Source organism: Theropithecus gelada, chromosome 19, assembly GCF_003255815.1.
Source record: "Theropithecus gelada isolate Dixy chromosome 19, Tgel_1.0, whole genome shotgun sequence".
NCBI classification, from domain to species: domain Eukaryota; kingdom Metazoa; phylum Chordata; class Mammalia; order Primates; family Cercopithecidae; genus Theropithecus; species Theropithecus gelada.
This window is the reverse complement of record NC_037687.1, coordinates 39,059,986-39,077,061: the sequence shown is the minus strand read 5'-3', so window position 1 is coordinate 39,077,061 and position 17,076 is coordinate 39,059,986. Positions and strand designations below refer to the sequence as shown.

General features: G+C 49.2%; 1 protein-coding gene across 1 annotated transcript in view; it reads right to left on the bottom strand.

Moving 5' to 3' along the window:
* The window catches only part of LOC112612587 (cytochrome P450 2F1-like), a 131,320-nt gene extending 115,153 nt beyond the window's left edge, over nucleotides 1–16,167 (bottom strand). Inside the window, 5 exon segments of the mRNA XM_025367303.1 lie at nucleotides 91–98; nucleotides 6,652–6,674; nucleotides 14,490–14,586; nucleotides 15,530–15,692; nucleotides 15,973–16,167. Coding sequence (XP_025223088.1) covers nucleotides 91–98; nucleotides 6,652–6,674; nucleotides 14,490–14,586; nucleotides 15,530–15,692; nucleotides 15,973–16,152 — 471 coding nt within the window. The 5' untranslated portion in view covers nucleotides 16,153–16,167.
* Between the last annotated feature and the right edge of the window lie 909 nt (nucleotides 16,168–17,076).

Genomic DNA, 17,076 nt, shown 5'->3' with positions numbered 1-17,076 from the left:
TCCTTCTAGCTCTTGGTATCTCACTGCCCCCTTTCTTTATGAGAGCTGGTATGGTCATTGAATAGCCCAATCATTTACAAATTCTGAAACAAGCAAAACTGTCAATGAAATTTGTATTTGCCTAAACTGAGTTTCAAAAGGGTCTTTGTGGCTAACTTGTTAGTTCATAGAAAGTGGAGGCTTGTCAGGAATGATATTGAATTTTTTCATTTCAATTGTTTTAGAGACAGAGTCTCAGTCTGTTACCCAGGCTGGAGTGCAATGGCACAGTCATAGCTCACTGCAGCGTTGAACTCCTGGGGTCAGGAGATTCTCCCGCTTTAACCTCTAGAGTAACTGGGACTACAGGTGTGAGCCACCATGCCCCACTATTTATTTTTATTTTTGTAGAGATGGGTACGGGGGAGGATCTCACTACAGTGCCTAGGCTGGTCTCGAACTCCTGGCCTCAAGCAATCCTCCTGCCTCAATCTCCCAAAGTGTTGGGATAAGTTTTGAAAAGACATGTTTGACCCTCTCCCCTTCTTTCTTGCAGCAAAGATTTCTATTTTCCCACATGGAGGACTTGGGGTAAATAGTTTGTTTTGCTCTTGTTGTTGTTGTTGTTTGAGGATGTGGGTGGATCATCTTGGTTAATGTCAATGCAAGAACAGTGTCTGTTCCTCATTATTGGGGTTCCTTAGCTATCCAGGCAAGCAACAGCTCCCTTGAGAAGACTTCCTGGACCCAGGTCCCCACCATATGCTCTCATACACCAGCTGCCCCTCCTTACTGAGCCTATGTCCTTGACAGTGCTGCATTTACCTGTGAACCTGTGGCTGAGCTCTCCCTCACACTTCCAGACAAGGAAGACCTGTGAGGTCTCAGCACAGTGCTGAACATAGTGCCTGGTATACAGTAGGCGTTTAGTAAATACGTGTCCGGGAACAAATGAAGGAGTCAGTGAGTGAAAGCTCCAAGCCTGACTTAGCAGAACTGGCAGTCAGCCAAGTCCTGTAAAGTGCTGCCTGGCCCCCAGTAGGGGGTCAGAGATCTGGGGATCCCTCCCCACCAAATAGAGCTGCATCACGTAGGTGAAGGTCCCAAGTGCCTATTGTTTTCTTTTCATTGTTTTCCACGTGTCACAAGAGTATCATGTGAATCAATGGACTTAGTTTTCTCACTAGAGTAATGTGGCTGGGAATTATCTGTGTTGTCATGGGGGATTTTCCAGGTGTCATTTACAACTACCTGTGGACAAGGTGAGGTGCTACCCTCATCTTAGAAGTAGGGATGGTGGCCAGGCATGGTGGCTGATGCCTGTAATCTCAGCACTTTGGGAGGCCGAGGAGGGCAGATCAACTGATGTCAGGAGTTCGAGACCAGACTGACCAACATTCACCTGCCTTATCCCATTCCATCTTCACTACAACCCTCTAAGGGGGCTTGAGAAAGAAGATTACATTCCCAAAGGCACATCTTGGAAAGCAGGACCTTGGGCAAGTATTTTAATATCTCTAAACCTCAGTGAATTCATTTTCTTAAAGAGAAAAAAATCTGTTGAGCACTACCCTAAGGGCAGTGCTGTATTGGGGGCTGAAGATAATGCATAAAACAAGTCACACAGAGACAGGGTTCCTGCCCCAGGAAATTTAACGTCCAACAGGGAAGATGGGCATTCATCAAAAACAGTAAAATAATCATCTCATGAAATGAATGAATGCCTGCAACATGCTTAGAACTGCCTGCCACTAAGGACATGCTCACATGGACAATTATTATAATTAGACATAATTGTGATAAGTGCTCTAAAGGGAGCTTTGGGATCACAAAATAGGAAATACTAGCTAATCTTGTGGGGTCAGTAAGGAAAAGCTTACCAGAGGAACCGGCTTCCAAGCCAAGATGTTCATGGATGAGTGTCAATCAACCATTGCAAAGTGTGTTCCAGGCAAAGGAAACAGCAAAGGCAAAGGCCAAAGGTGGAAACATGATGGTACCGTTGAGAAACTATAGGAAGTCCAGTGTGCCTTGGTTGTAGATTGCAGAAGGGAATAAGACAAAGGGCTCAGCTCGGCAGGACCTTGAGGGTTGCGGGAGGAGTTTGGTCTAGCACTGGGGAGTGGAGAAGGTCTTGACGTGCTCTGACTTGTCCCAGTTCTCATCCTCCACTCTTTGGTTGGTTAAGAGAAAAGTTTTAGACAAATTAAACTTAGCAGAATCTATTTGAGCAAAGAAACAATTCATGAATTGGGCAGCACACGAAACCAGTAAAGGTTCAGAGAGCTCCACCCAGCAGTGTGGTCAGGCATTATTTATCCACAGGGAAAGGAACTGAGGTACAGAAACAGCCTGATTGGTTACAGCTCTGTGTTTGCCTTACCTGATCGTGTCTGGGCAGCTTGCAGCCTGTGACTGGCTGAAGCTTGGCTGCCCTGATTGGCCAAGGTTACTTGTTCCAAGAATATACTCTCAAGTTACATTGCAGTTTGTTTACATATTGAGTTAGGTTACAGTTTGTTATGTAGGGAGGCCCCTTTAGGCCAAATTTAATTTAACATGCACCATCCATGAAAGGCCCCAGAAACCAACCCCCAGTCTTGAATTTCATCAGTGACTTCAGTGATCCAGGGTCCTGCCCCAGCCCGTGGTTTTGTGCAGTACAGTGACCTCCTTCCACATTTTATCTTCAATGAAAGTTGGAAACACATGGGGTGGTGGCTTGAGGGTCAATGTCTTCTCTCAATGTTGCTATCTTTTTTTTTTTTTTTTTTTTTGAGATGGAGTCTCTCTCTGTCACCCAGGCTGGAGTGCAGTGTCGAGATCTCAGCTCACTGCAACCTCTGCGTCCCGGGTTGAAGTGATTCTCGTGCCTCAGCCTCCCAAGTACCTGGGATTACAGGCTTTTGCCACCACGCCGGGCTAATTTTTTGTATTTTTAGTGGAGACAGGGTTTCACTGTGTTAGCCAGGATGGTCCTGAACTTCTGACCTAGTGGTATGCCTGCCTCAGTCTCTCAAAGTGCTGGGATTACAGGCGTGAGCCACTGTGACCGGCCTGCTATTTTGTTTAAAGAGATGCAGAGATGTAGGGAAATAAGGACAGAGACAGATAAGTAACAAAGATAACGAGACTGAGAAACAGAGTTAGGGACAAAGAGGGAACACACTGAGAGATAGAGATGGGGAGACCGTGGCAGAAAGACAGACAGCAGGTGAACATCAGACAGTATATGGAGAGGAAGAGAGAGAGAGACACAGAGCCACATAAGGAGGAGGAGGAGGAATAAGAGGAGAGGGAGGAGGAAAAGGAAGGAGGAGGGGAGAAGGAAGGAGGGAAAGGAGAGAAACAGATAAGAGATAGGAGAAAGAGTAACATAAGAAGAGAGGAAGAAAGAATGAACAAGACAAATAAAGTATCTTTAGAGGGAGATGAAAAAAGGACAGAGCAAGAGAGATTGGGGAGGAATCAGATTCAAATAGATGGAGATAGGAAGTTAAGCAAGATGGAAGAAAGCCAAAAAAAAAAGGAGAGGAAAGGAAGAAAAACTGTGTCTGACAGGTATAGACAGAGAAAAAGACAGGGGTAGGGCTGCCAGGAGCAGAAAGAAAGGTATAACCCAAGCCAAAAAGGTGCTGCAGCCAAAGAAATTCCAAAAGGTGTCCAAACAGACGGCCCCAGAGATGGGGAGGGCGCGATGGGAGGGAGATAACAAGCATCAGGCTGTTGTGGAAAACGTTAGGTCACACAAATAGTTACAGAAGGACAAGCCCAGAGACCTGCGTGTTTCTCAGCTCATGTCGCCCACCTTCTGGATGTGCCAAAGGGACGTGGACCCTTTTCCAGACGCCTCCACGTAGACACACTTGTCCAACAACTTGACAGGTGTAGGGAATACCTGAAAACTCACACTTGACATGGCCTTTCTAAGGTCTGCAGATTATGAACACTGAAGTAAAGGGAAAGGCTCCCTTTGTCTCTGCCTCAGCTTTTTCTGGCTCCCATTGTTCTCATTTTTTCCCAAGTCTGTAGTTTAGAACCTATTGGAGGTTCCTTGCACTTCTGAGAATCAGTGGAAGCCATAGACCCTCCCTGACTCACATGCATTGGTCCCATTCACAATTTACATACAACTTGGGTTTTTTTCCCCCCTGAGCTCTTAAAGCCTGTGGATCTCAGGCTGAGACCAGAAGACAGCCTAGAGACACACACACAGACACATGGCCAGAAACACATACCCCACACATACCCCCAGAAACAAACACAAGGCGATAACCAAACCTTAAGGCTCGTTAGCACAAGCCAAGCGCTATCCTAAGAATTTTTACAATTGTCTCCTTTAACCTCACAAGAGCCCTTTGAGAGGGGTGCCATTCTCCCCGTATGAGAAGTGAAGAACACTAAGAATGTTGTCATAAATATGCTCACACTCACACATGTAGAGGTACACACACACACACACACACACACAACCGGAAGCAGGTCATTGTACTCTGTGGAGGTCACAAAACCCTTTGGAACTGTAACAGAAGCTACAAACCCTCTACCAGAAAAATGAACATGGCGCTGGGTGCGGTGGCTCATGCCTGTAATCGCAGCACTTTGGGAAGCCAAGGTGAATGGATCACCTGAGGTCAGGAGTTTAAGACCAGCCTGGCCAACATGGTGAAACCTCATGTCTACTAAAGATACAAGAAATTAGCCAGGCATGGTGGTGGATACCTGTAATCCCAGTTACTTGGGAGGCTGAGACACGAGAATCATTTGAACCCCCTGGGAGGCAGAGGTTGCAGTGAGCCGAGATGGCGCCACTGTCCTCCAGCCTGAGTGAGAGAGAGAGACTCCATCTCAAAAAAAAAAAAAATATATATATATAGAGAGATGAACATGGTACATCCACTCAAAGATTTGCACCTCGTTTCAGAGCAGCTTCCTCAAAGTCCACCCTGAATTGTAGGTAAAAGGCCAGTCTTATGCAAATCTGTTGCAGTGGACATACGTATCTGGGCTTAGGGACATAGGAGAGTGAAGAGTATTCACCTGTCCTGGGCCCACACTGGTGACCTTCTGTGTCCACAGGGAAGCGCATTTGTCTTGGTGAAGGCATCGCCCGCAACGAATTGTTCCTATTCACCATCATCCTTCAGAACTTCTCCATGGCCAGCCCCGTGGCTCCTGAAGACATCGACCTGACACCCCAGGAGAGTGGTGTGGGCAAAATACCCCCAAAGTACCACGTCTGCTTCCTGCCCCGCTGAAGGGGCTGAGGGAAGGGGGTCAAAGGATTCCAGGGTCATTCAGTGTCCCTGCCTCTGTAGACAGTGGTTCTGACTCCCCGCAACTTCCTGCCTCTGAGAGACCTGCAGCAAGCCAGCTTCCTTCCCCTCCATGGCACCAGTTGTCTGAGGTCACATTGCAAGTGAGTGGAGGAGTGAGATTATTTAAAATTATAATATACTATATATCTATATCTATATCTATTTTTTGAGACAGAGTCTCACTCTGTCACCCATGCTGGAGTGCAGTAGCACAATCTCAGCTTACTGCAACTTCCACCCCCGGGGTTCAAGAAATTCTCCTGCCTCAGCCTCCCTAGTAGCTGGGATTACAGGCGTGTGCTACCATGCTCAGCTAATTTTTGTATTTTTGGTAGAGACGGGTTTCACCATGTTGGCGAAGCTGGTCTCGAACTCCTGAACTCAAGTGATTCACCTGCCTCGGCCTCCCAAAGTGCTGGGATTACAGGTGTGAGTCACCGTGCTGGGCCATGTACATATATGATTTTAAAAATTAAGATGAAATTCACATAACATAAAATTAGCCATTTTAAAGTGTGCATAGTGGCATGTGGTTCATTCACAAAGCTGTACAGCCACCACCATCTAGTTCCAAACATTTTCTTTTTTCTGGTAGGGAGTCTCACTCTGTCACCCAGGCTGGAGTTCAGTGGCGCCATCTCAGCTCACTGCAACCTCCACATCCTGGGTTCAACAGATTCTCCTGCCTCAGCCTCTGGAGTAGCTGTGATCACAGGTGCCCCCCACCATGCCCGGCTAAATTTTGTATTTTTAGGTGGTCTCGAACTCCTGATGTTAGGTGATTTGCCTAGTTCCAAATGTTTTATTATATCCCTCCAACAAAACCGATAGCTCTCAAGCTGTCACTCCCCATAACGCATTCTCCTTTTCATCTCAGCCCCTGACAATCTGGCTTTTGTCCCTATGGACTTACCGATTCTCAATATTTCCTATAAACAGAATCATACAATATTAGATTTTTTTTTTTTTTTTTGAAACAAAGCCTTGCTTTGTCTCCCAGGCTGGAGTGCTGTGGTGTGATTTTGGTTCACTGCACTCTGCCTTCCAGGTTCAAGAGATTCTCATGCCTCAGCTCCCAAGTAGCTGGGATCACAGGCATGTGCTACCACGCCTGGCTAATTTTCTTGTACTTTTAGTGGGGACGTGTTGGCCAGGCTGGTTGTGAGCTCCGGGCCTCAGGTGATCCTCGCATCTTAGTATCCCAAAGTGCTGATATTACAGGCGTAATAGGTGATCTTTTGTGTCTGGTTGCTTTCACGTTGAACGCTATTTTTGAGGGTCGTGCCTATTGTAGACCACAGTCACACACTGCTGTAGTCTTCCCCCATCCTCGTTCCCAGCTGTCTCTTCCTACTGCTTCCCTCTGTCAAAAGCCTCCTTGGCCCAGGTTCCCTGAGCTGTGGGATTCTGCACTGGTGCTTTGGATTCTCTGATATGTTCCTTCAAATCTGCTGAGAATTAAATAAACCTCTCTAAAGCCTGACCTCCCCAGGTCAAGAGGTGATCTGTGCCATTTCGTGTGGGATTCTTTTGTTGTCAGGTCCCTAGGGATTTTTCTGGAAGGAACATTGGTGAGAACACCTCTCTCATCTCAATGCTAACTCTGTGAAGGGCCAAACTATTGTCTTACTCATCACTGTACTCTCAACACAGCGTGTGGCCTATGACAGGTGTTCAAAATATTTGCTGAGGAATGAATGAATGAATGAATGAGTGGCTAATCAGCATCCCCTACCCCCACAGCCCTCCCAAAATGGAGCTAGGCCTCTCCATCAGACTGTCTCCTCCATATCCCACTTTCTTCTGAGGCTCAGAATAAATTCTCATCCCCAAAGAGCCCAAGATGCCCCCAATTCTGCCTGCCAGCTACTCTCAATCCCCTGTGCTGCAATGCAACCTTTTGATAAAGCTTAGCAGTATTCTTGAAGTGGAACCAGTCTAAATCCAGCCTCCAGGCTGGACATGGTGGCTCATGCCTATAATCACAGCACTTTGGGAGGCCAAGGCTAGTGGAGCACCTCAAGTCAGGGGGTTTGAGACCAGCCTGACTAACATACGGAAACCCTGTCTCAACTAAAAAAATACAAAAATTAGCCTGGTGTGGTGGCACGCACCTGTAGTCCCAGCTGCTCAGGAGACTGAGACAGGAGAATCACTTGAACATAGGAGGCAGAGTGTGCAGTGAGCCAAGATCCCACCACTGCACTCCAGCCTGGGTGACAACGCAAGAGTCCATCTCAAAAATCAATCAATCAATCAATCCATCAATCAATCCAGCCTCCACACATTCCACCAGCAGGACTACCACCCTTCCCTGAGGGAGGTGCTGCAAGTTTAATATCTTTATCACGAGGATACACCAGCCAGCCTGTGGCCAATGGGAAGCTGGCTCTGAGACTCAGCCCTGAGATGCTAACCTGTTGGTCTCTGCAGCACCTGTCAGCTTTGGGCTCCTTGTAGCCTCTGAAGAGTTAGCAGGGACTCTGCCAGTGCAAATGCATAGCACACCTTCCCTTACCAACCACAGAAATCAAACAACAAACAGAACAACATGTCTTTTAAGAGTGACAGCAGAATGGAAGGTGGGTGGAATGAGGACCACGGCACCCTAAGCCTTCTCACTCCTCATTGTCCTCAGTGACCTCTTGTTACTCTGGGTCTGGGGCCATTCCCACCTCCCAGGGCTGCCTCTCTCCTAGGCCCTGGCCTCTGTCCTTCCTGGGGGAGCACTTTGCAAATAAACCACAGGGCTTTCTCAAGTTTGTCCAGGTTTTCAGATGGGGGAGTGTGGAAGGGATGGAAAGGGTGGAGGTGGGTAGAAGGGAAACCGCTTATGGGCAGCAAGTCAGTTGGGGTGAAACTTTGGATGGGACTCCACAGAAAAGATTAGGAGTTCCTTTCTCGCTTATATATTAACTACAGAAGCTTCTAGAATTTTATAAGGTCAAATGAAGAGGAGGCTGACAGGAGGGAGAAATTCTGATAGACTTGAGGTTTTGAGCTGTGGTCCTGGGGTGGAGCAAGACAAGAAAAGTACTGGAGATTGGGGTTTGAGGAGTCTATGCAATAATTTTTATTTTTAAAAATCTTTGTGGATGCATAGTAGGTGTATATAGTATGGAGTATGTGAGATATTTCGATACAGACAATGTATAATCACAGACATACAATGTAGATAGACATACAGTGTATAATCACATATAATCACATCAGGGTAAATCTGGTAACCATCACCTCAAGCACTCACCATTTCTTTGTGTTACAAACGTTACAATTATATTCCCTCTATAATGTAAAATGTACAACAGGCTGGGCACTTACATGTTCAACCGAACCATATGGTTACCAGCTGTCTTAGAAATAATCACTAATAAAATCGACAGAGCCTTGACTATTCTGGCCTGGCAAGAAACACAGACGAGAAGTACTATCTATCAAAATAGATTGGCTCTTGAGTACTTGCTAGCAGCTGAAGGAGGCGCCTGTGAGAAACTTAACCTTACTAATTGTTGTCTACACATAGATGACCAAGAACAAGTAGTTGAAGACATAGTTAGAGATATGACAAAACTGGCACATGTGCCCGTGTAAGTGTGGCATGGATTGGATCCGGGGGCCATGTTTGGAAAATGGTTCCCAGCACTAGGAGGATTTAAACTCTCATAATAGGAGTTATAGTAGTAATAGGAACCTGCTTCCTGCTCCCTTGTTTGCTACCTATACTTCTTCAAATGATGAAAAGCTTCATCACTACCTTAGTCCAACAAAATGCTACAGCACAAGTGTACTATATGAATCACTATTAATCTGTCTTGCAAGAAATCATGGGTAGTGAGGATGAAAGCGATAACTTCCACTAATGAGTGAGGTTCTCAAAGGAGGGGAATAAAGGAGGAGAAACTTGGTGTCCTTGAAATTTGTGTCCTTCCTGAGGAGGAGAGCGGGAGGGGTGGAGGTGAAGCCCACTCTCAGTGTAGCCTCACCCCACTACCGACCTCCAGCTACAGCTCTCCTAGGGAGGAGGGGTGGAATATTATGGCCTGAGAGATGTTCAGAGGAGGCTCTGATCCTCCCTGAGCCTCAGTTTCCTGAGTGTACAAAGGATGTACGAAAGATGGGGTGATCCATGCCAGGTGTCTTAATGGAAGGTTTAGATGCCCCTTCCTCCAGATACACTCGCAAATATGACTGCTGTGCTATCATCTCCTTTTTAGGAATCTGAAGAATCTGCTGTGTGACCCTAGACAAATGAAACTGATTCACTCTGGGCCTTGGTTCCCCCCACTCTGAAAGGGGTAAGATGTTTCCTTCCCTTTTGCCTGGGTGCAGGTACTGAGTCGTTAAGGGAGTATCAGCTGACGACTGAAGGGTAAATTCTAACAGGAACTTGGAAGCCAGAGAAATACCAGCTACACCACAGAAAGGACAGCTGGGTGAGGGAGGCCCCTGCTGGTGTGAGCAGTGGCCTTGCAGCAAACAGTGGTCTCTTACCAATGGAAAAGGGCACAAAAGCATCACTCTTCTTAGTCTCTTCCCATCCAGGAATTACTGGGGATTGAAGTACTGGGGGTTGGAGAAGAACCTGGGGGTCTCTCAGCACAGAGCCCAGCATAGGGAACATTTCTGTGCCCTGGGAAGGAGGAGGAAGGTGTGTGAGATGAGGCGGGTTGGGGGATTGGTGAAGGTCCACAGGGGCTGGAGGGAGAACTAGGGTGCTCCAGGTGAGGGTAAGTGGCAGGCATGGGAGTTGGGGACCTCTGAGGGAGGAGCTTTGGGGGATAGAAGGTTCATGTCCCTGAGACAGGAAGTTTGGGAGACATGGGGTTCATGTCCTCTTAGGCAGGGTGTTCAGGGAAAATGAAATTTGTGTCCTTAAGGCAAAAGGGCAAGGGGAAAGGAAAAGGAGACTCATGTCCCTTGAGACAGGGAGTTTGTGGACATGGAGCTGCTTCCTCTGCGGCAAAAATTCTGTTGGAGATACAGGATTCAGGTGTCTCTGAGACGGAAGATGGAAAGGATGTGGTGACTGGAAAAATCTTTGATTTAAGGAGTGGGACAGGGGCTAGAAAGCTTCTCATGGAGATGGGATGCTGGGGTCTCAGGGAGTGTGTTGGAAATCCTTCTAGGCTGGTGGGGGGACATGCAGCACCTTCAGGAGGAAGACATCCTGAAACTTGGTGTCCTTGATGACCCCGTGGGCCACAGCCATGGGGAGCATGTCTCCAAATCTTTGGATCTCGTGGATCACTGCCTCCGTGTAGGGCATCCTGGCCCGGTCCTCAAACTTGGGCTGCCGGTTCTTGCCGATCACTCTGTCAGTCTCCTCATGGACCTTGCTGGGGGAGGAGGGGGAATGTGTTTAGGTATTTAGGGGTCTCAGAGAAGGGATTATAGTCCAAATAGGTAAAATGGGGTGGATTACATGGCTCCACCAATGACACGGAGGTAGACCATTCATAACAGACATTAGTCATTTGCATTGTTGGAGCAGGGTCCTGTTAACCAGGTTGTGCCAGAATCACGGGGGAGGCACAGGGAGGAACTCAAGGGATGATCCAGAGGAGCAGGCAGTGGGCACTCAGTGGGCTTGGGACAGGAGTGACTGACCAATCAGTGCAGACATTTTCAGTATTTTAATAGCTAGTGAGACTCAGCTGATGCTTGTCAGCTGAATATTGCCCTGTCTCTGGACAGCAAAGCATGTCTCAGGGTCCTGGGATCTGGGACAGGTGGGGACATTGCACCAGGGTCAGTGGAGTTTTGAGGGTCTGGGGCTCTCCACTTCCCTCCCCCTCCAGCCTTACCCTCCACCTCTGGGTGCTTCATGAGCAGCAGGAAGCCATAGCGCAGGGTGGTGCTGACGGTCTCGGTGCCTGCAATGAAGAGGTTCAGCGTGGTCATCACCAGGTTCTTCATGTAGAACTCCGTGTTGGGGTGGTTCTCCTCCTGCAGGGAGAGGAGGCTTTAGACCATCCTCACTCCTCTTGCCCTCAAGGCCCTGCTAGGGCTTTTCCTTTAGATCTACCTCTCTTCGATTCAGACCAAAGGTGGAAAGAGGGACCCTAGATCTACCAGGCTCACTCCAGGTTCCAGCCCTTGCCCTGGCTGCTGGTTCTACCCAAAATGCTCTTCCTTCTCACCTAGCTTACCTGACTATCTGTCCTTTAACTATCAGATTCGTTATACCTTTTTTTTTTTTTTTTCTAAGTTAGAGACTGGGTCTTGGGATGTGGCTCAAGCTGGAGTGAAACTCATTGGCTCAAGCAGTCCTTCCGCCTCAGTCCCAGGTAGTTGGGACTATAGGCATGCACCACCAGGCCAGGCTCAGTTGTCCCTTTTTTTAAATGGTAGAAATATTTAGAAAAAGAGGGATAGAGAGATACAGTGAGAAAAAGCACAGATGTTGTAAGGTCGAGTGAGTCAGAGAGAGTAAAAAAGAGGCATAGTTTCTCTGACAGACAGAGCTTTAAGCAACAGCATCCTATTTCTTCCCTAAAAATCTTGATGCTTACTGTGGAGGAACCCCCTCCCTTGATCCTTTCTCCCTGAGCTTAGACTCCCTAAAGCCTTCCCACATGGGAGACTGACATCCACATGGAGGTGGGGATCCTGCAATGTACAGCCAGGTCACCTGTCCACAGAGGTGTGTCTGCTAACCAGGGCATGATAGGTTAGCGAGCATGGTGGCTAAAAACATCAGCCCTTGGATCACCTGAGGTCAGGAGTTCAAGACCAGCCTGGCCAACATGGTGAAACTCCATCTCTACCAAAAATACAAAAATTAGCTGGGTATGGTGGTGGGCGCCTGTAATCCCAGCTACTTCGGAGGCTGAAGCAGGAGAATCACTTGAACCCAGGAGGTGGAGGTTGCAGTGTGCTGAGATTGCACCATTTCACTCCAGCCAGGGTGACAAAAGCAAAACTCTGTCTCAAAAAAAAAAAAAAAAAAAAAAAAAGCATCAGCCTTAGACTGAGATAGACCAGGGTTTGAGCTTGGAGGACCTCAGCCTCCTCTCTGTGTGACCTCAGGGAAGCCACTTATACTCTCTGGGCCTCAGTTTTCTCAATTGTAAAATTGAGGCCATGATTGAACCTCCTCAAGAGCTGTCATGAGTGCTAAAGCAGGGACTATCTTAAAGCACTTAACGCAGTGCCTGGCACATGGTAGTTCTGTAGAAGTGCTTGCTATTTGAATTCACATACACAAGTCCTGCCTCTGGGTGAGGGGTTGGTAGATAGGGGTCACTATATCAACAGCAGTGGTTGATATAGTTGGGATTGTGAGGATTATTATGACAGGGGCTAATTTGAATGGGCCTGTGTTGTCTGCCCTCCCCACTGCCAGCCTGATTTCCCTCTGCCTGGCTTTGCAGCTCCTCCCATTGGCTGCTGGGGTGTACCTCCTGCAAGCGGATGAGAAAGGAGTCAATGAAGTTCCATGGGGAACTGGGATCCAGCGTGCACTGGTTGTGCTCCACCTTCTTGGCTATGAAGTCGTCCAGCCCCTGCAGCTCTTTAAAGGCCTGTTGCTGTGGTCCTGGCAGGTGTTTCATTACCGAAGAGAACATCTCATAGAGCTGGGGTTGTGGAGAGAGGATGGGAAGGGAAGGACAGCTGTCAGGGGGCAGGAATTGATGGGAATGGAACCTGTGTCAGAGAAAGAAAGGCACTGAGTTGAAGGCACTTACATGCCCAGGTGCTCAGGTATTTCAGTGGGGCTGGATGGGAGCATATATCTAAGTTTTCATGAGGGTTAAGGGAGAAGGCTACTGTCCAGGGATTTAGGTAAGATGGATTGAGGCATACATCCAGGTTTCAGTAAGGCTGGATTGGAGCACACATCTAGGTGTTCAGATATTCAAGGCAGGATGTGTTGGAAGACACCTGTTCAAGTGTTTAGCTACTTGGGTGGGGCTGGTATGAGGGGAGTGTCACCTGTCTAGGTATGTTGGCATTCAGGTGGGCTTGCTTGGAGACAACTACCAAGATACTTATTGGGTCTGGATTGGGGGCTTTTGTTCAGGTGTTCAGGTATTAAAGCGGGGCTGGTGAAGAAGTAGAGGGGATACCTGTTCAGGTGTTTACCTATCCAAGTGGGATGCATTGGGGGCACCTCTGTAAGGTGTGTGATTGGAAAGGTTGGGGAACACTTATTTGGGTGTCTGGGGAATAATCTGTCTAGATATTTATGTGTTTCGGGTCTTGGTTAGGGCAGCTGTCCATGTTTTCAGGTATTTAAAGTGGGTGAAGTAGAGGGTGCTTGGCCAGATATTCCAGTGGGCTAATTTGGAACATTTGTGTAGATGTGAAATGATCATGATGGGCTGGATTTTGCAGCACCAGGTGTTCAGGTATGCAGGAAGGGGTAGAGGCAATCACTTGTCCAGGTGTTAAAATATTCAGAAGAACAGGGTAGGGAGCACCTATTACAAATTAGGGTAAGTTGGGGATGGGAACACGTGCCCAGGTGAGAGAGCTGAGCTGAGGGCTTGCATCCTGCCGGCAGGCTCTGTTTTGGGGAGCATCTGTTGAACTATCCAGGTGTCCTTGGAGACTGGGTATTGGACACCCATCCTGGTTTCTGGTGCAACTGTCCAGTTGTCCAGTATTGGGGGCTGATTTGAGGGGACACTGTCTGGAGGCGGGTGGGCGTTTGGGGCACCTGTCCCCATGTAGGGGAGCAGTTGGCAGGTTGTGGTAGGGGCGTCAGGGGCCGGGTTGCAGCCGGTTACCTGCCCCGTGGAGGTTGCCGTGAACTGGAAGCTTTCCCGCATCATGCGCAGCAGTGACAGGAACTTTTGTCCTCATAGTCAAAGCGGTCACCAAAGGCAATGGAGCTGATGACATTGGAGACGGTTCGGCTCAGGAAGAAGGTGGGATTGATCCTGGAGCTTGCGGGTGTGGCGGTGTGTTGGGGGAGAAGGGGTTTGGGGAGAGAGTCAACTCAGAGGTCTGATGCCAGTCTGAGAATTCCAGGAGGCACTGCCCTGATAAACCAAATTCTCAGGGCCAGACTCCAGGGCTGGGAGCGCGGGCGCCTTTCCCCACCTAGTCCCCGTTCCCAGACATAATTGCGCGCGCAGATTCCTTGCCCTGGGCGTTTTTCTTCTCCAGCCTCAGCTGCTCACCGCGCGTGCTCACCGCGCGTGCTCAGGAAGGCCTGGATGAGGAACCCCGCCTTCTCCTGGATACCTCCTGATGCCGTGCTTGCCCACCCCGAAGTTCCGCAGGGTGGCGATGGAGAAGTGCCTGAGCGGCTTGGCGCGCTCCAGGGTACTGAAGGTCACTCCTGGGGAGGGAACGCAGGGGTGGAGTCAGGCGGCGGGGGCAGGCGCAGAAGCCTCGCGCAGGAGAGCTGCAAACTCAGTCAGAGAAACAGAGAGGGACAGAGACCGAATGGGAAGAAGAGGATCAGAAAAGAGACAGGCCAGACAGACAGATGCACAGCGAAACAGAGGGAGACGGGACACTCCACAGAATGTAAAGAGGGAAGGAGGGAGAGAAAGAGAGACAGAGATGGGAGAAGAGGATGGAAGGAGGGGAAGTGAGATATGGGGAGATCTGGGAGGAGAAAATAAAAAATGGTGAAAGAGTCTCTTTTGTTTGTGTATTTGTTTATTTGTTTTTGAGACAGATTCTCGCTCTGTCGCCCAGGCTGGAGTGCACTGTCGCGATCTTGGCGGCTCACTGCAACCTCCACCTTCCGGGTTCAAGTGTAAAAACGGTGAAAGATTCTTAAGCTGAGCTGGAGAAGAGGGAAAATTACTGCGACAGAAACAGAGAGGGTCTGGAAGGAGGAGAGACCGTTACCAGGAGATGGAGGCTGGAGATGTGGAAGTAGGAATACTGTGAAATCCTAAGACAGAGGAAGAAGGAGAGGTCAGTGGACAGAGGAGAAACACGGAGAAGTACAGAATCTGAGAAGGACAAAAAGACAAATGAAGACAGAGGACCAGGGCTGGAAAACAGAAACCCAGGATTGTCCTCAGAGATGGAGACAGAGGGGAAGGAGGAGACTCCAGTGAGAGAGGCAGGGAGAAATCTGGACAGGGACAGGGATGCTGGAGACAGGCAAGAGGGAGAGGACACACACCATGAAGGGAGCTGGGGAGAGAAGACCAGACTGGGAGCTCTGCTGCAGCCTTCAGTGGGCAGGAGAGTCAGGAAGAAGGCTGGGGACACAGAGACCATCGAGTCGGCCTGGCCAACTTCCTCCTCTGGGATCCCCTCACCATAGCCTTTGAAAACCCAGTCGAAGGTGGCCTGCTCGCCTCGCCTGCTGAACTCCTCAGCCTGGTCCACCAGAGCCTCCCTGACGGCATCATGTCCGCACAGCACCACCACCTGCCGGGGCCCCAGGTGAATGGTGAACACGGGGCCATAGCGCTCACTGATCTGATGGAGGCGGGTGGGAGAGGTTAGAGGGAGCGGCCGCTACTCCGAATGGACCCAGCACCGAGATTTCATGTACTGGGATGTTTTGCCCAGTCAGGTTCTCACAGTCAGGGAGCTGGACATCCCAAGATCCTGTCTTTCCTGGCTAGGACCCTGACGCTTAACCTCCAAAACTCCCTTTCCTGAGACTCTGGTCCACAGTGGTCAACCCTCTGCCACAAAGCTCCAGCCAGCTGGGCAGCCGCCACCCCGTGCCACCCATCTCCCTGCCTTGGGACACCTTCATGAGGGAGGTGCACATCTGCTCTGTGTTCAGCTGCAGGTAGTTTCCAATGAAGGGCAATGGGGTGGGTCCCAGAGGGAGCTTCCCCCTGCTCTTCCTCTGCTGCCAGACAGACATCAAGACCATCACAATCAGGCAGACCAGCAAGGCCACCAGAAGCGGCCCTGAGGCCAGCATGGTGGCAGTGGGATGATAGATGGTGACGGCTGGGGTGGTTTGCCTTTATACTGCCTGAAAAAGAGGGATGAACTTTGGCTGGTTATATAATCACCTCATTTGGTGATTGTAACTACACTCCCTCCATGAACCCCACCTAGCTTGGGACACAGCCAGCAAGGGAGGAGGAGGGGGACCCCAGGGCAGCTGAACCAGGAGGGGACCTGCAGACTAAACCTGTGGTACTTTGGGAAGGGTGCCGCAGGGCTGTGGATTTAGGAGGAGGCATCAGATATACTGTAGAACTGAGGAGTTTGGAATATTTGCATAGGGAAGCACCTGGATTTTGGATTTGGGATCTGGGAGTGAGAATGCACCCCAAAGTTGTGGATTTAGGGGTCCCAAGGAGAAGAATCCAAAGGTCTGGGTTTTATTAGGGTGAGATGGAAGTGTGGCTGTGCATTTGGGGGTCTTCTGGTGAGAAAGATGCAGGATTAAGAGTTTCAGGATGGGGGATTCCAGGCATATGGACTTGAGAGTCTTGGGGCTAGGAAGACCTAGGGCTGTGGGTGTGGAGTTTCTGGCAGGAGGAGTGTGTAGCAAGCCCAGCAGCTCCTCCCAGAGAGCCCAGCAGCCCAGCACTGGGCCCAGGTGCTGACTTGATTTTGCTGTGGCCCAGAGCTGTCTCTTGATGCCCAGAATCCTCTTTGGAACCTCAGAGTGAGGCCAGGATGGGTGCCATAGAACCTCCACTGCCCATCTCTGGTTGGGAAAGGGTTGGAAGACTAGAGCCATATTTCAAGGGAACTTTCCACATACCTGGAGAAGAGTACCTCCTGTTATCAGTTGGCAGAGGGTTTGGCCAGGTCTGGAGAAATAGTAATAACAACCCCCAGATGGTAGAAAAATCTCATGTCCCAAGGGTTGGAATTTACAAAGACCTCC